The sequence below is a fragment of the Geospiza fortis genome, unplaced genomic scaffold (assembly GCF_000277835.1).
Source record: "Geospiza fortis unplaced genomic scaffold, GeoFor_1.0 scaffold163, whole genome shotgun sequence".
NCBI lineage: Eukaryota > Metazoa > Chordata > Aves > Passeriformes > Thraupidae > Geospiza > Geospiza fortis.
The window spans coordinates 1,509,853-1,529,296 of record NW_005054401.1 but is presented as its reverse complement, the minus strand read 5'-3'; the positions used below and the strand labels follow the sequence as shown (position 1 = coordinate 1,529,296).

General features: G+C 41.1%; 1 protein-coding gene across 1 annotated transcript in view; it reads left to right on the top strand.

Moving 5' to 3' along the window:
- LOC102035640 (leukemia inhibitory factor receptor) overlaps positions 1 to 14,471 on the top strand; it is a 33,129-nt gene extending 18,658 nt beyond the window's left edge. The window contains 8 exon segments of the mRNA XM_005426072.2: positions 346 to 525; positions 2,080 to 2,181; positions 3,742 to 3,772; positions 3,774 to 3,844; positions 4,487 to 4,648; positions 5,667 to 5,760; positions 6,303 to 6,381; positions 7,047 to 14,471. Coding sequence (XP_005426129.2) covers positions 346 to 525; positions 2,080 to 2,181; positions 3,742 to 3,772; positions 3,774 to 3,844; positions 4,487 to 4,648; positions 5,667 to 5,760; positions 6,303 to 6,381; positions 7,047 to 7,685 — 1,358 coding nt within the window. The 3' untranslated portion in view covers positions 7,686 to 14,471.
- Positions 14,472 to 19,444: the final 4,973 nt, after the last annotated feature.

Sequence of the window (19,444 nt, the reverse complement as noted above, 5' to 3'; positions counted from 1 at the left end):
ATTGGTGTCAATTCATATTTGAACCTGACATCTGCGGTAAATCCTTACCTTGAAAAAGTGCTTTATAAGTCAGTCTTGAGCTGCTGCATTTCTCTTTATAGTACTTAAGGCTGGCTGAGGGATTTGCTGGAGGCTATGTCTGATTGTGAGCACTCCAGAAAGCTCAGCGGAGTGCACTGCTTCGAATTCTCAGTTCACTCATGCCTCTCATTCCTAGAAATGACTGCCCCTAGAAATGACTGCCATTTATAAAGCCATTGTGCTGTGGCTGGAATGCTTTCTTCCATCTTGGGCTTTAGATAAGTGTGTGCTCGTTGATGGATTTTTCTGTCATCTTTGTTGCAGACAATGTCACAACAGATCAGGCTGTGGCAATGGGCAATGGAATTAATATTTCTTGGGATTCTTACCCCAACATGACGTGTGGCTACATAGTAAAATGGTGTCATTCATCTGGGTCTGAACCCTGTAGTGTGGACTGGCAGAAGTTTCCTTCAAATACAACAAATGCAGTGATAAAATCTGGTAAGTCAGAATACTTTCTTGTGAGTCCTTCTGGTTGAGATCTTGAGCAGCAAGTGGAATGAGAGCAGCATGAAGCTATAGGTTGCAGATTGTTTGATTCCTGTGTACTTCTGTAAATAAATGAATTTCTTCTTGGTACTGTGTTTATTTTAATTTCTTACACAGTCTTGCCAAATCCAAATATCAGTCTTGATTTAACTTTTATCATCCTGTGTTTATTAACTGTTTTGAAATTACCTCTTCTAGCTGTACGCCAAAATTTCCTAACTCAGCCTAATGCATAATGGTTAATCTAGGGTTAGGGGTTTTATTTGGATTCTAAGCATAAACAGTGCTGCTCAGGATGGGAGAAGACTAATCCGTTGTTTTTACATGAGGCAAATTTTTTTAAGTGTGACCTCCATGTGTTGGCTTGCTGTCAACTATTGAAATTTCCTGGAACAGGGCACATTCCAGGTCTCTAGATGCTGGTGGGCAGATCAGGGAAATGAAATTCAGCTGTGGTGGGACTAGTAGCCGCAGAAGAGGAAAGAGAGGCTCCATTAAAGATGTGGGATTTTTTTTCTCTGCTTTCTATGAGGGTATATATTTGCCTTTTAGAAGAATTTAGTATTAAAGTCTCCATTCAAGGAAGCAACTTGGAGCTGTGTACATAGGAAAGTTGAGACCTGGAGGAATGGGGGAAATATGTTTTTCTGTCTGTAATTACACTGTGTCCATGTTGTTTCTGTTTGTGCTAGCTAGAGATTTCTTTTTTTTTTTAGCAGACAATACAGTGTCTGTGATGCACTGCTTTACTCCTGAGCTCTTCACTGGGATGCTTCTTGCAGCATGTGACTCTTTTATGAGTTATCCAGCTGCTAGGGCTAGGCTTAAGCTGGTAAATCCACCTCTGCTCTTAGTCCTGCTAGGAGACTCCCTCAGGCTGGACCTGAACTCTTGCAAAACCCAGTTGACTTCTGTGTACTTTCACAGTAGTATCTTGTTCAGAAAAAGTCTTTAAAGCAGCGTACAGCCCCAACTTGAGAAAATCCCAGAAAGTGGTAAATTATTTACACATTATAGCATCAAATATCTGTGCTCCCACCAAAGACATGGGAAGCATAAATATGATGACTATCTGTGTTTTTTAAAGTCAGTTCAGGACTGAAGTTCATTGCTAAGTTGTTTCACTGTCAGTTCTGAGAGTTTTCTGCCTATCTTTTGTAGTGTTGCTCCAGTAAGCCTGGTTATTTCAAAATGCATTTGTATTTCTGAGGAGGCAGGATCTACATGGCTGCTGTGGGAGGAAAAGAAGGGGATTATTTCTGGTAACTTCAATTTGTGCTTCCCCATGGAAAGGGCAATTTATGAAATTTGAGTAGCTTGTTTTGAATCCTCTTTGTTTAGTACTAAACTTTCTCTGGGAGCTAGATTTGGTTACTGCTTCTAAACCACATTTATATTATTTTACTTTGTAATTTTTTAATATGTACTTATAGATCTGCATCATGTGAAATCTAAAAGCATTGTTCTTCTGAAGTGAAATATTCTTACAGCAGTTTTCTCTTGCAGCTTTGTTCAAACCTGGCGTGAGATACAACTTTTCTCTGTATGGCTGCAAATCCATGGGATATCAGTTGTTGAAAAACATAACTGGGTATATGAAAGAGCTGCGTGAGTGCATTTTTATCATTTGGGATCTCTGCAAAGTGAAGAGAAAATAGTCTGTGTCTATTTTTTAGCTCAGTGTTGGCAGAAGGCTGAGACCAGAATCTCCATGCGGTGCTGCTGACTTCTGTTGGTTCTCCGTGGATAACTGTAACACATTTCTCCAGCCACTTGCAGTTTCAAGCATATGCAATAACCCTGTGTTCTCCAGCTTGTGTGGTGGCACAGAGTGTCACAGCAATTCACAGCCATAATTTGAACCACATGGCTGTGGTCCCTTCTACGCAAGAAGAGGCAACTTTTTTGATTCATCAAGTCCAACTTCTAAGCATATTTAGTATAGCTCAGAAAATGTAAAAAGTATCCATAACATTTCTGTGTTGAAATTAAAGCACTTCATAGATCCAACAACTAGATCCTGGAGCACAGCCACTTTGAGAATTGTATTCTGTCCCACACCAACCCTGTCTGGGTTACTGGGGTTTGACCCAGTGCTGAGCTTTGCTGCCTGAAGATGCATTAGTGTCTGAATGCTTTCTGTTCCCAGGTGTTTGGACATGACTTTAGCCTTTAACACCATAACTGTATTGTATTGTAACTACAGCACCGATTTCACTTTGAAGTTTAATGTGTTTTCTGCTAAAATAGTTTGCCTAGAAAACTGAACTGCTGACATAATCTGAGTCCTTGGAAATGGTGTTGTTTACTTCATTGCTAAGGTTGAAGGTGAGGTTAAGGCAATTTTACCAGAAACTCAATTGTCAGCCATTTGTATTTCTGCAAAAATTCTGAAATGTTCCCCAGAAGAGTTTTCCATGTGTGTTATGAACTGATCAAACAGAAGCTTTCAAGATATAAAGACTTCGAGGGACTAATAATGCGTTGAGCATGCAGAAGAAACTTATTAGGAACTGGAAAATGCACAAGAGCATAGATTCATTCTAAAACTTCAGATTTGCCTTTGGACAGATAACCATGAAGAGAAAAATTGATGCATTCTTAAACATGAGTTCAACCATGCTGGATCAAAGCCAAATGTCAGGCTAGGTCCTGACACTATGCATGGCATTATCTGCTGTAACACTTTCAGTAGGCTTCAGGTATTGGAATAAGGACTTGTGTAAACTGCTAAGAGTAGTTCTTTTAAGCTGAGATGGTAAAATTGTGGAGGTTTTTTAGTTTTAAGACAAGCTATGAAGTCACAGAGTTAAAGCCTGTAAAAGCTGATATGTATCCTCTGAATATTTATACAATCCTTTGGGGTTTGTTGCAGGAAGAAGGGTATTTACATGTATGGGTCTGTAAGAAGACTGACCAAAGAGAAATTTTTCTTCTAGCACCTCTTAGTAGCTAATACTGCAGTAATTATTAACAATTAGTCCAACATAGCTGTATTTTTGTAGACTCCTGCTAAGTCTTTCACACATATTTTACAGTGAGGAGTCTTGAGGAAAGGGTTGGAAAATGCTAGCTCCAAAATAAAACTGATGAAATACTTACATGGTTTCAGCATTTTATGATAAGGCAATTTCTTACTGGTTTCTTCCTTCATAACTCTCTCTACAGCTCCAAAAACTGCACCAAATTTTATTGTTGAAGTTAAAAGCATATCTTCTTTCCTTTGCAAAAGGTGAAAAAGATGCTTTAAAGCCTAGACTTTCAGAATCAGGTAAGTTAATTGTGAAGATTGCAACTTCCTTGCTTACATATTTCCTTTCTATGTTTTAATAATTTAGTTTCACTTTAATAAAAAAGATGCTTTAATAATAATTCAGTTGCATTACTCACTGTTATAATATGCTCCTGATGTGTGACAAAGGCTTTTAAAATGCCTTTGTGTGATTAGCCCAGCTGTTTTTTAATATAAAGCAAAAGTTGGAGAAAACCCTGTCTCACTGAGGCCATAAAGTAGTGCAGTGACTAAGTGGCAGTATGTCATGCTGTCCTGTGCTCAGATACCCTGGGGAGATGAGGTGGGGAGGTTACATGACTGTATTTAATAGGGTTAAATAAATTTAATATTCTTCCAGTGCCTGTCCTGTCAGGACTGAAGCCTGACTGACATTCATAAGAGGACACACAGGAGGGTAAGGAAATGTAGTCAATCTGCAGCAGCAGCACAAACTCCTGTGCTGCTTGGTGCTGTGTAAGCAAGCAGCATTGCTAGGGTTCTTTATTTCAGCATTTTTTTACACAGACTGTTCTTCTGGTTTCATCTGCTCACTTCAAGACAGTTTTGCTAAAGGTGAGGTTGTCTTTTTGAATCCTTTCTCACCAAGTTATGCCTTTCTTACTGCTTCCAAACAAACAGGGAATCCAGAACTTAAAGTTAACAATATCACTGACTTAACAAAGAAGTCTATGAAAATATTTGATCTTCAAGGCAAAACGAGTTACCAGCTGGAACTACAAGCGTACACTGCTGGTGGATTGAGCCCTCCAAACAGCCTCTATGTGGTGACAAAGGAAGACTGTAAGTTGATTATCCCTGTTCAGACCTATTCCTGTCTTTAGCACAGGGGCTGTGCAATGTATATAAAGCTGAGCTTATTTTATTGGTTTATTCTGATCCTGTAGGTTTGGGCCTACAGTCTAATTTTTACCTTTATTTAGTTGGTTATTTATACATACAAAAATGTAGCTCAGAGTGAGGGAAAGATCCTTTTCTATTACAGCTACTTTGTTGTTCATGGTAATGTATGCATAAAAAGTAACTTCTAACCTACTACTAAATATAATGAAGTCTGAACTTCGTTTTCTCAAACAGCCAGTTGTTTTTGTCAGGTTTCCCATGATGAATATCTGCTAATACATGGTGGGAAGAAAGACAATGTGGAAATATTTATCAGTTTCAGAGTTGAAAACAGATGCTTCTCTGCTTTGAATTCAGTTTTATTGATCCCTTGACAGAATCAAACACAGAAAGACAATTACAAAACAGAGATTGACTTTGGAGAATAAGAGAAAAAAAGTATTTCCTATGACAGACTAAACATTGGTGTGCAACTAAATACATGAAAATCAAGCTTGAAGCATTTAATATCAATGGAAGAAGGCAGTGGAGATCTATTGGCACTAAAGCTCAGGGATTAGAAGCATTGTAAAACATATAAAAGACAATGCTGTTTATACAATTAGCCGTTGGCCTAGAAGAGCCATTACCAGAAACTTGGCCAGCTCAGGTAGCATGAAAGTGCAATGCCAGTGCTTAATGAGAACAGAATCACTGTACTAATGAGTCTTGTACAGCACATGAAGCCTTCTGTAATTAAACAATCAGAGAGAAATATCGGCTGATTCCTGTAGTTATCACTGAATCTGTGAACTCCAGCAAAGGAAAAGGGTGATGGTGTAGGTCGCTGTTTGCAGACCACTGCACTAGCTGAGTTTAATGGAAAGGTCTCTAACTGGGGGGTATATAAGAAAAGGCATAAAACTCACTGATTATATTGGATATATATTTACTGTCTCCTCTTTTTCTTATCCCCCAGCTGTAGGATTAATCATTGCAATTCTCATCCCCGTTGCAGTGGTGGTGCTGCTTGGAGTGTTGGCCAGCATCTTCTGCTACCGAAAGAGGGAATGGTAACTGCCTACCTTGGGTTCTCATCTTTTTCTGGAACTGTTTGCTTCAGTGCTAGGGTTTTCCATTATTTTAGTTACTCCCTGCTTTCTCTATATACCCAAAGATGTTAGTGGGCTTTGTTCAAAGGTGGGTGGCAAAAACACCATGTGGAAGGTGAGGGAGAAACTGAGCTGGAGAGAAGTCAGAGGGAGGAATGCAAAAAGCTTTTGCAGGAGCCTCTCTTCCAGTGAGCACAGTTTATAAACAGTTTCCAAATGGAAATAAGCTGGCAACATACTATAATTTGTGTGCCCTCTACAAACAAAGATAGACATATCATCTTCAGCTTTTAGTAAATGTGGCATATTAAATTCCCATCTTAAAAAAAAAGGGGGTTGCTGTTTTTTCCATTATACTCAGTGAAAGTTTAACACACTAAATCTTTGCACCAGATGTCTTCAGTATTCTGAGTTAAAGGGAAGTGTCCTGCGTCCTTTTGTGTATTCACAATCTGTTTCAGGCCTTGCTATCTTTATAATAGTTTATTCTTTCCTCTTTAAAGGATTAAAGAAACATTTTATCCAGAAATCCCGAATCCTGAGAACAGTAAGGCACTGCAGTTTCAGAGGAACATCTGTGAGGTAACCCTTATTTTAAATCTAGTATTTTAAGCTTCTAAAAGATAAAACCAGTTAAAAATTCTTTTGCAAACTTTGACTCATCTGTTCCAATTGCAGGAAAAAACTCTGTGGCAGGGGGAAACAAGCCAATTTACTGAGTAACTTCTGTCAGATGCTATCTAGCGCTTTGTTGTTGTTAATGTAGTTAATTGCAATGTTTGAACTAGGACTGTTGCATTTCTCTTCTTCCAGCTAATGAGAAGTGTCACTACCCAGTAAGAATACAAGAGTAACACACTCATCTTTGTTGAAGTAGTAGAAGAAGCAGGAAGTATGGAGATCTGCCATATCCCATTATCCTGGTAGATACATTAGTTGAGATGGGCAGAATATTTAAACAGCCTTCAGAAATGGGTTGTACAAAGATGAGATTTGGAGAAAGTTCTTAAAAAATATACTGCAAGATCTCAAGTCTCGTTAATTTGCATAAAATACTTCTAACATTTACAGGAATGTGAGCCAGAAAATGATAAGCACTTTTTTCTTTTTAATGTATTGTACTAATGGCTGTGGGATGAGTACAATCCACGAGCCACCAAACTGCTGTAATTTCAGCAACTTGTTGCTTTCACATTTTCCAGATCTTTTAGCTTAGTGTCTCCCCCTTCTCCTTTTTTTCATTTCAGGGGAATAAGACACTTAAAACACTGGAAATGAACCCGTGCACCCCCAATAGTGTTGAAGTGGTGGAAACACAGTCCACAGCTCCAAAGATTGAAGACACAGAGATGATGTCCCCAGCAGCAGAGACCACTGTGCCTGAAGATGGTTCTGACTCAGAAATGGAAAACCACATTGTTGTCTCCTACTGCCCCCCTATCATTGAAGAGGAGATCTCAAATCCCCCTACAGATGAAGCTGGGGGGTCATCTCAGGTGGTTTACATTGACATCCAGTCGATGTATCAGCCTCAAATTAAACCAGAGGAGGAGCCAGAAATAGACTTAGTGACTACAGCAGGCTATAAGCCACAAATGCAGCTCTCTATCAGTGCTCTGAAAATAGAGGGCCATTCACCTGTGGAGGAAGAATTGGATAAAACTGCAGGTTACAGACCTCAAGCAAACACAAACGCGTGGAACATGGGCACTCCAGACTCTCCTGGATCAGTTGAAAGCAACAATGAAAATGCATCTTTTGGGAGCCCGTGTTCAATTAATTCCCGACAGTTTCTGCTTCCCCCAAAAGATGATGAAGACTCTCCTAAACCCATTAACACAGGGTGGTCCTTCACACACTTTTTTCAGAACAAACCAAATGATTAACAGTGAGTCCTCATTGCACGTGAACCTGCCTTCTGAATAAGCTTTTATGCCTGGTATTGTTAAGAAAGGAAGAAGAAAAGTGCAAAAGGCATGAATTATTCTTGGAGACAGTCAGCAGAAGTTCTTGTGAGCTGAATGTTACCACACTTAAGTTAGTCAAAGTGTTAATATTCCATTGTAATAGAGGCTGAGAGGCCAAAATTATAGCAATTTAGTTATTACTCTAGTAAAATATATTGGATGTAAGGGGGTTTGAATTTACAGCCCCTGATAATTATAGTCAAAGAACTCTGCCTGCCTTCACACAGTGCTCCAAGATAAACATGGTCTCATGCAATTTATAACTTGGAAAGATTGCTTTGCTTTGTTGTAGTTGTTCTCAACCATGCAGACTCAAATGATGCAGCGCCAACAGATTTCCTTACTGAAGGTTTAATTTATAGCAAATCTCAGCCTAAGACTTGGAAACAATGTGGTTGGAAACTGTTGAGATCTTTTACCTAGTTATAAACAATGAACAAATGAGAGTGCTATTTTTTTTTCTTCTCCTGTATGGAAGGTTATTGTCACTGTTTAACACTTACAAAGCAATGGCCATTCAAATCTGTTGCTTTTTGACTAGACACTAATTTCTGTACCTACTGTACAATGTTTATTAAATGTTTGACTCAGGGGTACAAACTTGGGGAAAAGAAGTGTAACACTGATTGAAACCTCAACAAGAACTGCATAAAGTTTAAAACTTCCTTTTTTTAAAAAATACCTTAGAATGCTCTATATTTTTTCTATCTTTTGGTTAAAGAGTTAATCTTGCCTAATGTATTGCACTAATACATTTTGTATTTCATAGCTTCTGCTCCAGATGTCCTGCTTTGAAGTGGTACAGTAGTCCATTCACCCTCAGTGTTTAGCAGTCTTTGCACTATGCAGTAATGTAAGCCATGGGGAAATCTCTGTCTACTCACCTTAGCTGCTGAAGCAGTTTGGCACATGAAATTAGAGGTAGTAGGACTAGGTCCTTGAGGAGAAATTGCTTTTTGGATGGTCTTTATTGTATTAGCTTTGTATTACCTGCTGCCTGACCTTTGATCTTATGTGTCAACCCAACAGGACCTTCTATACAAATCCTACCTGGGAGTACAAGGTAGGATTTCTCTAGTGGCAGGGAGAAACCCAGGGAGGTTTTAGTGCCGCTTAATTCTACCTCTCCTTTACCAGATATGTGATGCAAAGAAAGCTTAAATTATGTACATTTGTGTGCTTAAAGGAGTGTTTAAAACAATCATCTTTTAAAATGCTTGTTTTCCCATGTGCATCTCTAGGCAACTGTAACTGTAACATTTCACTGTGTAAATTTCAGGCTGTGGCATACATAAATTTCACTAGCTTACAGGAGAAACTTTTGAGAAATTTACCTGTTTCTTGCTGTAAAACAGTGGGGTGGCATCAAATGTTAAAAGACCTTGATCAAAGAGGGTCTCCATAAAGTTCTAACCAATTTTTTTATTAATCTTCATTTCCTTAGCTACTGGGCTTTGTTTGGGGTTTGGATTGTTGTTTGGTTTTGGGGTTTTTTTTAATAAATAATACACGGGAATGGTTTTCTAAAGAAAACAGATAAGGAGACTGAATTGGCTAGGCTGCTAGTTGTAAAGGTGTGAGAGTAGACTGGGAAGATGACTTGACAGACATGTGGTCTCCAAACCACATGATCTGGCCATCAAAATAAAACCAAGCATAAGGTTAAACCTAATCACAGCAATGGGTGGTTCAGTTTCAGAGGCTGGCATGTCTCTGCTGGCATGTCTCTGTCACTTTCATTCTCTCCACAGAGTGAAAGTGTAGAGGTGTTTCAGAGCTGACAAAAAGGCAAAGCACTAAATAGTTACCATAATAGGTAACAGCCTCCTGCGTGTGCCTCCCGGGCTAGTGAGCTGTGAAGTAGTAAAAAACAGATGAGTCTGCAGGTCTGGCAGAGTGCAAGGTGTCTCTGAAAGGACAGAAAGTGCACAAAGGATTCATCTGTTGAGTCTTTGAGTTAGCAGGGCTGCACGTGGAAACTCGGGCAGTGCAAAGACCTGACGTCCATTTGTGACCAAGTATCAGCGCAAGAGAGATGTCATAGCATATTACTTAGAGCATTAAACTAACACATGAAGGGAAGCAGTTAAGCCCTTTGTGACTGATAGCTGGGAGGATGCTAAATCCTAATAGTAGCAACTGTTTTTCATAATTATTGTTTTTTAGAGTATTTCTTTTCACTAGTGTAAATTTGGCTTAATGTGTCCATCTCCTGAGATGAATTTTAGCTTTTGCTGCTATATGCTTTTAATTGAAAGCAGATGATGTCATGGACAGCGTGTATGGGTAGTGGTTAGGGGGTTTTTTGTTTTATAGAGCAGATTCTCAGTACAGAGGAGCAATCAGTATTGTATGGTGATCCAACTGGAAAAAAAAAACCCCTCTGTAGCAGAACAGCTGACCATGAAGAATAACTGTGCTTTTCATATGGCTGTGTATTGCAAGAAACAAAATCAAACAGCCATTTGAGAGTACTAGCAATTTATAATTTGTAGACTGGAAATCAAGGCAGCTGCAGAGAACACACGGAGCTCTCACAGGAAGCTGTTTAGGAGGATCATTGTCAGTGTTCATACGGTGAATCACTTACATGTAAGCATCACATACTCAGGTTTCCCAGTGCGCTGCTCCTCCTATTCAGTAAAGACAACAACATTTTAAATTGCTTCATTTCTTAGTGATTAGGTAAGGAAAAGCTCCACAAATGTATGTTCTGCCTCCATGTTGATCTTATAAACTCCCTCTGACCTAGTTATTAATCTCTTTTTTTTTTTCTAATTCTTGACTATATGTCTGGTGTTCTGACTTTCAGGATGCAGGTCAGAAAGGTCCTTTAACAGCAATGGCTTCAGTAAGAAGAATGGGGCAGATGTGGGAGAGACACAAGCTTGTGCAGTATCTGTAGTGTCATTGTCACTTAATGCTGATGAGCCAGTAAACAGTTGTCATTCCAGCACCTGAAAGATCAGCTGCTTCACCTCTGTGGTTTCCTTTGAGCCTATTCAGTGCTGCCTTTCAATTGCCTATCTCAGATCTTCAGCAGTGAATTCAGATTCGTAGGGAGAGGTGGTCTGCTAATGTGATCAGCCACCCCTAGGTACATGGAGCAGTAGGGATGAATGACCAGGACAGTCAGGGAACAGACTTGCTTTGTGAGCCCAAGTGCCATGTTAAACCAGTGAAGCATCTTTAGGAATGTCTTTGAACCAAATACTCTTTTCAAAGCATGGTGCTCTCTCCTAGCCTCTAAATGCTTTGATAACAGTTGTAAGTTTCAGAGGGGATCAGATTTTTTGTACTAGTGCCTTCTAGCTTCCTGATGAGCCTCTTCGGACAAGTTTTTTTTCTGAAAAATATCTTAGGAATCCTAAAGTTTAAACAGCATTTCCTTACCATCCTTTTGTGAAAAATCTTACCCTTTATTAAACATTTATTTTTAGTTCTTTTGCCTGTTTACTTCATTATTAGAAGAGTAGAAAGTGCAGCTTTAAAAAAAAATCTAAAAATAACCAAACAAAAAGCAAAATCCAACAACTTGCAGAAGGGATATGACCAGAAGGGATTGTGTCATGCCTAACTTCAGTCCTCCAGGATCAGTGTTTGGAGATGTAGGGTTTTGATGCCAAGCAGTTGCTTTCTGAAGAAAGTCGTCGGTTCTGCTGCTTTTTATTTTTGAGCCATGCCTGTCATATGTGACAATTTAAGTTTTGTAATGGGTTTTTGTACTGTTCACTGTACGTGTGGAACATCAGTCACATTTGTTTTATCATTGTGCACTCTCCTATTTGACACATTCATTATTTTTGGTTTTTTGACATGCCCAAGATGCGGGATCTCACGCTTGCATTAGATTTTGGGATGGTAGATCTGCATGTGATATACCTCACAGAACTACTAATTAATATATCAACAAAATAGTAAGCTAATATTACAGGCAGGCAGTGAATTACCTCCCCTGCTATGCAGTGGCTGTATAGGCAGACCTAGAACCCGAAAACTGACATTTGCTGTCTTTATTATCTCTAGTTGCTGCTTTCATGGGTAAACCATTTCCAAAGGGAGCCAGTCATTGTGCTGCTTGTCATGGAACAACTGGCAGATGCACCATGTTTGTTCATCCTTGGTTTGTGTGGGGGACCAGAACTTGACTTTGCTAGGAATGTGGCAGCAGCACACTCCTGCTGACCTCGAGCTTTAGGCTGCTCTGAAGAGGCATTTTCAAGTCACCTTTTTATGTTGTTGTTGATAGGTTCAGTTGGGTAAAGCTGAGTGCTGTGGTGTTTCCTGTGATCATGAGTTCACTCAGTTGAACATGAATAGGAGCAAAAAGGAAAGCGATTGGGTGCACTGGAGAGAGAAGGTGATTACACATCACTCTGAAAAGGCAATGATAAATTGTGTGCTCTGTTTTTAAATAAATACTGCTTTGTAAATAGAATGCTTGTATCCCTACAAGTAGATAGAAATATAGTAAAATAATTTGACAGATATTAGAAAAATGTAACATTTAGAGAATGAGATTGCTAACAAGGCTCTGTGTACCATGAATCTATGAAGAGCTTCCCTTGTAAATGACATCTTATGTTCTGCCACAGACTTTGATGAAGACTTCAGTGCAAATGACATTTAATATTTATAACACTAGGTCCTAACCCTTTACGCACACATGTGCTTGCATCTTCATGTGCCTAGGTGCATATGGCAGAGGAAGTCGCCAAAGCGATTTTTTTGAAGAACTGTACATGCATATATACCTTCTGAGACAGTTTTGTCTAGAGGAAGCTGTCTTGTGCTCCTCCCAACACACTTTGCAACACTTGTGGTGCTTGCATTAAATGGTGCCCTCTGTGGATGATGCTCAAAGATGCTGTTGGCTGTTGGCAGTATTTGTTGGCTTTTTCCCCTTGTCTATTCCTTAGCCAGCCTGGAAACACAGTACCAGACCCCACATGCTAGACAAGGATTTAGAAGTGTTTAAGTGTTTTATTCCCTTATGTTTAAGACTGTCTTAGATATCTTGTTAGGAGCTGTAAAATAGTTTCTTCCACCACAATTTTCTTTCCCCTCCCCCATTTATATAACTCTGGATTTTTCCCAGTGTTTCTCAGATAACCAGTGTTTGTTTCCTTTTAGCATGTTATACAAACAAACCTCAGATGATATTGGCAGGCTTTCTGTAACTTTATAAGTTGTCCCAGTGTGCATGACAATACTTCTCCCCCACAAAAACATCTATTAATTCCTTCTGCTTTTACAACTGAAACAAAAAAAAAAAAAACCTCAAGAGGACTTCTGAGTTTTGGAGGGCAGGGGCTCAGTACCCCCATGCAGGTGAGCTGGTCTAATGGCAGGGTGTCTCATGAGAGGTTGGGGTTAATCCCTCTCCAGTCTCACTCTCTTCTTGTGACAGCACTGTCCAGGTGACTTTGTAGTGCACCAGAGCAGATGAAATCCTTGGTTTTCAGTTTGATACCTAACAAAATCTCTAGGACAGTCCCAAATCTGCATTTTGACTGAAAGCAAGCTTCAGTGGAGATTTATGGACAACTTCCACTAGAAGGGTCAATACCTTTGCAGCTCACTTGGTCTCATGTTGTGCAAAAGGTAGTCAGTAAAACTAACCCAGGAACAAAACAAAAAGTGAAAAATTCACTTTTTCATTATTTGGATTAAGAAAGCTTTTAAAAATTAATAGCTCGAGCAGGGCAAAGTAAAATAGAAAGGTCACACCCTTTAGTAGTAATACAATAAAAAAAGAATCCTTGAACATCACTCTGTCCATGTTTTCTAAATGTGGTTCAAGAATGGCTTTGGAAACATTTTATGTTTTGATGGCATGTCAGAAGTTTGTAAAGCTGGGGATAACAAAAAGACATCTGAATCATATCATATCTGAAATCCTACTTGAAGATAACAGCAATCTGAACTTTGAGCCTGTTGTGGCACACAAAACATTAGAACTGGTGGAATCATACAGGTCACCTGAAGAAAACACACAACATTGTACTATAATGCTGTAACTTTAAACATATACTGTGAATAGGTTCAATGTTTTTTTTAGCTCTTTTTATACCATATTTTTTACAGCATAAATAATTTGCTTAGAGGTGTTTTTTATGTTCTGTTTTTATGAAGATTTTAATGGACTTTTGTTTAATACTAGTGAAAATATTGTTTGCCAATTTGACATAGTCATCTATAGAAGTTAATACTGAGAATAAATCAGTAGATTGAGCTGAAAAAATAGTCTTCATAACACACTAAATCTAATAAGTCATTCAGCATATTTTTGTTGCTGAATGATACTGAAATTTTCCAGCTTCCAAATCTACTATTGAAAAATTACTTCCTTCACAATTTTAGCAAAATCATCACAAGGCACTTTAATAAAGCTGTAGCATGCCAAGTAAAATACTGATTCAACAAAGTGTATCAATATGAAAATTTATCAGCTAAGCAGTTAAACAAATGCATGCTTAAAAAGGAAGCATGGGATCATGTTGGGGATATACTATTTCAGTGTGGCAGTTGACATTTAAGACTAACCTAACACTAAGATACAACTTTGCATACATTTTAAACCTAGTTTGCTTGCTTGATGTAACTCCTGTTGTATTGCTTGGGTGTCTAAAAGTAAGCATGTGTTTAACAATTTTGCCATAGTATTGCCATGAAATTTAATAAATATATTTTCTTACACTCTTATATGTCTTCATATTCTTTGCTTTCCTATTTATTTTTTAAGTAAGAGTTAAATTCTGCTCATGCCCCAGTACAAACAGAGTTATTTGAATTTTGTGCCAGAGTAAATAACCACAGGATCTAGCAAGCACAGCCTTGGCTTCCTGATAGGCAGAGTGGATAGTAACAAATACTCCCCAGGCAGCTTCTCCTCAGCACAACAGACCCTACCATTTCCAAGGCCAATGAAGCCCTCATGTTCTTGGTGTACAATGCAGGGACAGGAAAAAGTCCAGGTCACTTACCTGTGTCCTCCTTGGCTTGTGGCTGTAACACAGCTGGGGTTTGATGTGTGATCCCCCTGCACGCCTGGGCTGAGGGTGTGCAGACATCAGCCCCTGCAGACTCCGCATGGGGGACACCCCTGTGCTGGCATGGGGCGGCCCAGGCTGTGCACTGTGGGGCTGGTTTGGGTGGTGTAGGACACTTTCTCAGCATGCTTTGGAGGAACGGAGATGATCAGCTAATGGTCATGGGCCTTATGTTTGAGGCCATTAATGTCTTGTCATTTGTGATGTGTCTTTGTGACAGCCAAAGAATTTTGTGGCTCATCTAACCCACCTACACCTTTACTTGGGAATGACACCTGAGCTTAGCAATGTGCGTGATGACAGGTGCTGCACCACAGCACGTCACACAAAACCATCATGGCATGGTGGCATTGTGCTCTCTCCGTCTCTTTGGAGGCATCCTTGAAGGTCAGAGTCAATTCCTTGCCTCACAACAGCAGATTGGTGCATTTGGATGTGACAGCAACTGGACAGGGTGTGGGAGCTCCTCCAAGCACTGGGGAGATGTGGGATTCAGCTCTTTTAGTGGGACTGAAGAGTGTTGCTCTGAAAAGACACTTAGAGCTGTGGGAAGGAGGGAAGGCTTGATTGTTTCAAAAGTGAAACCCACAGCTGTCTTCTCCAGCCCTGCTACTGCTCTGGTCAGAGCAGGGACACCAGGGAAGAGCTCCAGACAGATCTTGCTCCATCATCTGTGTCTCAGGTCTAAAAGAATTAACAGGATGATGGCTTTGCAGTACCTTCTGAAGATATTGCATGTGATCAGATATAGCTAATTCAATGCTTAGCAAAACCAGGTTAATCCAGCTGAGCTGTATATTTAACACAGCTCCTGTGCAGCTGGAATGAGTAGATACAATCATCATGGAGACCACACAGCAGCAGCAGCAGCAACAGAGGACCATGAAAACAGGAGGTTTTTTGCAGGGACCATGAACTGTGCCATATGTCACCATCACACTGAGAGTGGAGAGAGGGAGTCAGACCATCCATGTTTTCTGGCTGGTTCCAGCACACACCCTTATCTTCTGTTTGACTCTCCCTGTGCTGCCAGTGCTGGTTGCTCCCAATGTGGCATCAAAGTACACACTCCCCTGGATCTGCAGCCACAGAAAGCTTCTCTCAATACATAAATAAAGCTTAAAGTCCCTCTCTACGAAGCATTTGTTACCTATTAAAAAAAAAATCTGTGTTTTGGTAAGAACAATCAGTTCAAATGAAAGCTGCCTAAACATGATGATAAATGGGTGATTCCATTTTTGAATTCTGCTTTGCTGACACCAAAACTAAAAATTGTAGAGAGGAAAAAAAAATGGAAGCAAGTGAAATGGTAAAGAAAATATTAGATATTGCTCCTTCCATGTTTTCCAAAGACAGAAAAAATTTAGGAAAATTCTGCCATGTCCACAAAAAGTGATGATGTAGGCTGCCACTACTGCCAATAGAAAGTATTTAAGAGTCTGCAAAATAAAAAATTACTTGGAAAGCTGCTGTTTTGTGAGACAGAACAAGGAGTGTCCGTGCTCTGCAGCTCTATTTCTTCCATGCTTCTCCATATATCTCAGTAACAAAAAGTGCTGGAAAACATGGCCTGTGGGGATGGTGTTGAAAGAACTGGCACGGTTGTTTTCCTAGAAAGAAAGGAACAATGTCATCTTTGTCTTAGTGCACAATGAACAAAGGAAAATGCTGTGACAGTGAATGGATATTCAAAAGAAATCAGGGCAGTCGGTCACAGCACTGCCAGGCAGTCTCCATCACAAGGGGCTTGACAAGTGGGCACTCACAGATGAGCGAGTTCTGTCCACAGGGACAGAAAGCCAGGACCTTGCAGAGCTGCAGTGACCACAGGTGCTGGCACCAGGCTGTAATTCATGAGTGAAATGCCTAAGTGCAGAATCAAGGGCACAACATCACAGTGGCCACAATGACTCAAACCAATGAAAAATGGAGTGGGAGAGAGTTGGGGAAGGGGAACACCCCCACTCCACCCCCACCACCGAAGAAATTGAATGATGATAAAAGATATATCTGCTGATGGGATGTGGCTGTTGCTCTCCCTGAGTAAACCACAACTGTACTCCTTTAAAGTGAGGAGATTTTCCCCTTGAGGGGTGATGCTGTCGTGGAGGCAGCTGCACATGCAGAGCTGAAACAATACATTTTCCACCCAGCTTATTTTGCCATGCAAACAGAATGAAAACTTCTTCTCAAAAGGAAAGCCTGGCTGACAAAATAGCAACTTTTACAATAGGCAGCTATTGCAGGGCAATACTCCATCCAGGGAATGGGCAACATCCCAACCCTGGCAGCCCCCTCCTCCTCCTCTTCACTCTTCTGCTCCCTGGGGCCAAGCTGGGAGGACTGGGATGGAAATGAGCTCCAGCTGACCCAGGACAAACCAGTGCAGCAAGGATTTTCCAACCATAGGGAGCATTGCTAAGTCTTATCTGGCTTTGGAACCCCTTGACTTGCTTTCTTTTTCTTTTATTCTTATTTTCCTTTAGGATGAAGCAGATTAAACCTAACTGCTGATTCCTAGCAGCTGGTTCTCATGGAGATGGAGGAGTAGTGGAGAGCAGCAAGACACATTTTGCCCTGGGCAGAGTGAGGGGCAGGAAGCAGCTCTGGCCAGCAGCCAGTGCTCAGCACAAAGCCTGGCTCAGCCCACCAAAGCTGGCATCAAGGCAGGTGTTCAGCCCTACTAAGTGGAGTGTTACATGTTTTGAGAATAATGTAGAAAACTAGTAAGAAAAATAAGAGCTGCAGTTTAAGGAGGGAGATTAAATTGCAAAGAGAGGTACAAGCTCTTGTGGCTGCTGCCTTCTCTGCTGGTTTGCTCAGGTAACTGCAGCAAAAGGGACAAGGCTCCAACTGGCAGGAACTTACCCTCTTCAGCACTGGGGTCATGCCTTGCATCTGAGTCAGCCCAAGCAATGAGTAATGCAAGTAATAAACATTCCTGGAGACAGCGAGCAGCACATGCAGGCCAGTTCCTGGGAAAATGACTAATCACTCTGCCATTCACTGTCCACCTTTCCCTTCTCCTTCCCTGACCCAGCCGTCACTGGGGAGGGTGACAGAGGGTGAGAGGGGCAGAGCCTCCACATGTGGTCAGATGTTCCTGATTTTCTGGTATCTGTCTCCTGTTCAGCCCTTGAAGTGGAAACCCATGCCCAAGCTTTACAGGAAGAGTGGAGACATACAAGAGGGATGTTTCTCAAACTGTCTTTAAAAGGGTGCAGACAGGATCTTTTTTTTAATGATTTAAACCTCCCAGCATCTTTGCTATTCACGCCCCCACCGCCGCCAGCCAGTACCACTGCAGCTGCGCTGCTCCTGCCCAGCCTGCACCGCTGCAGCTGCGCTGCTCCTGCCCAGCCTGCACCGCTGCAGCTGCGCTGCTCCTGCCAAGCCTGCACCGCTGCACGGTGATGTCACCAGCCCCGAATTCCCACGTGCTGATAGGCAGAGTTGGAAACAGGCATTTGGGGAGCCTTCTTTTTCCACAACTACTACAGAGGTATTTCCTACCCACACCCCTCCCTGCCCGACATTTCAGAAGAGCTGCTTTTGTTTTGGAGAAGCACCACCTCGTACCAAAGCACCCGGTATTCTGCAGTAAATTATCTTAAAATAGAGACCTCTCCCACCAGATGTTTGTCTTGGAGCTGGTCTCCAAACTGTGACAGAAACAAAACGATGGGAAAGGCAAGGCACAGAGCAGAGGATGATGCTGTTTGTGGACCATGGTAGAGACCCATCCACACCAGCCCAGCACGTCCAGAGGATATGGGGCACAGCCAGTCAAATCTCCCTACTCTGTGCCAGGTCAGGACAGGTCACTAGCATCTGGAAAACCCCTCAAGCTCATAAGATGTGAATTTTCCCTCTCACGCAGCCAGCAGCTTAGACACGACCCAAGGCTGTGTCAGGCCACTCCCACAGGGCTACACTGAGTAGACAGAAAAATCTTCAGCCTCCAGAAATTTTAGTTTTCACTCTTTTTTCCAACTCTACACATTTTCGTTTTATATCCCAAGGCATCCAATTCCATTTACTTTAGTTTCAAAGGCACATCTTGATCTGGTATACTTTATCATGCTTTTTCCCAGCCACAGAGGGTTTCTCCTTCCCCATGGGGCTCCCAAGCTAAACAAAACTGCTTCTCCTGGGAGGAGAGCCATGAGTGTCTCCAGTTCCTCTGCAAACTGCCTGTGTCTTCTACAGACTTTTTTCCTGAAGTATCATTTGAACATGGGGCAGAGCACAGGTGCGCATCACATGATGGCACCACCACTGCCATTTTCCTTTTATTTTTTGTTTGTAATAAGTGCCTCACTTGTTTTTGACCACTGCTATCTTAAGGAGCACAAGATCTTTCATCTAAGAGATCAGGGTGTCCCTTTGGCATGCAGGACCGGAGCTGGGGTATCCTTGGCAGGAATTTGTCTGTACCATTATCTAGGTGTAGGTATAGGTGGGATGAATCTAGGCAATGTGTGTGAGCTCTCAGGGGGCCAGGAGCACTCTGAGGACACTAAAAATGCAGCAGAAACCTCCTCACATCCATTGCTTTCACCACATCAGGTCCTTTCAGCTCACAGGCATTCACATGAGCCTGTGCCCCTGAGGAAGTCTGTGGCT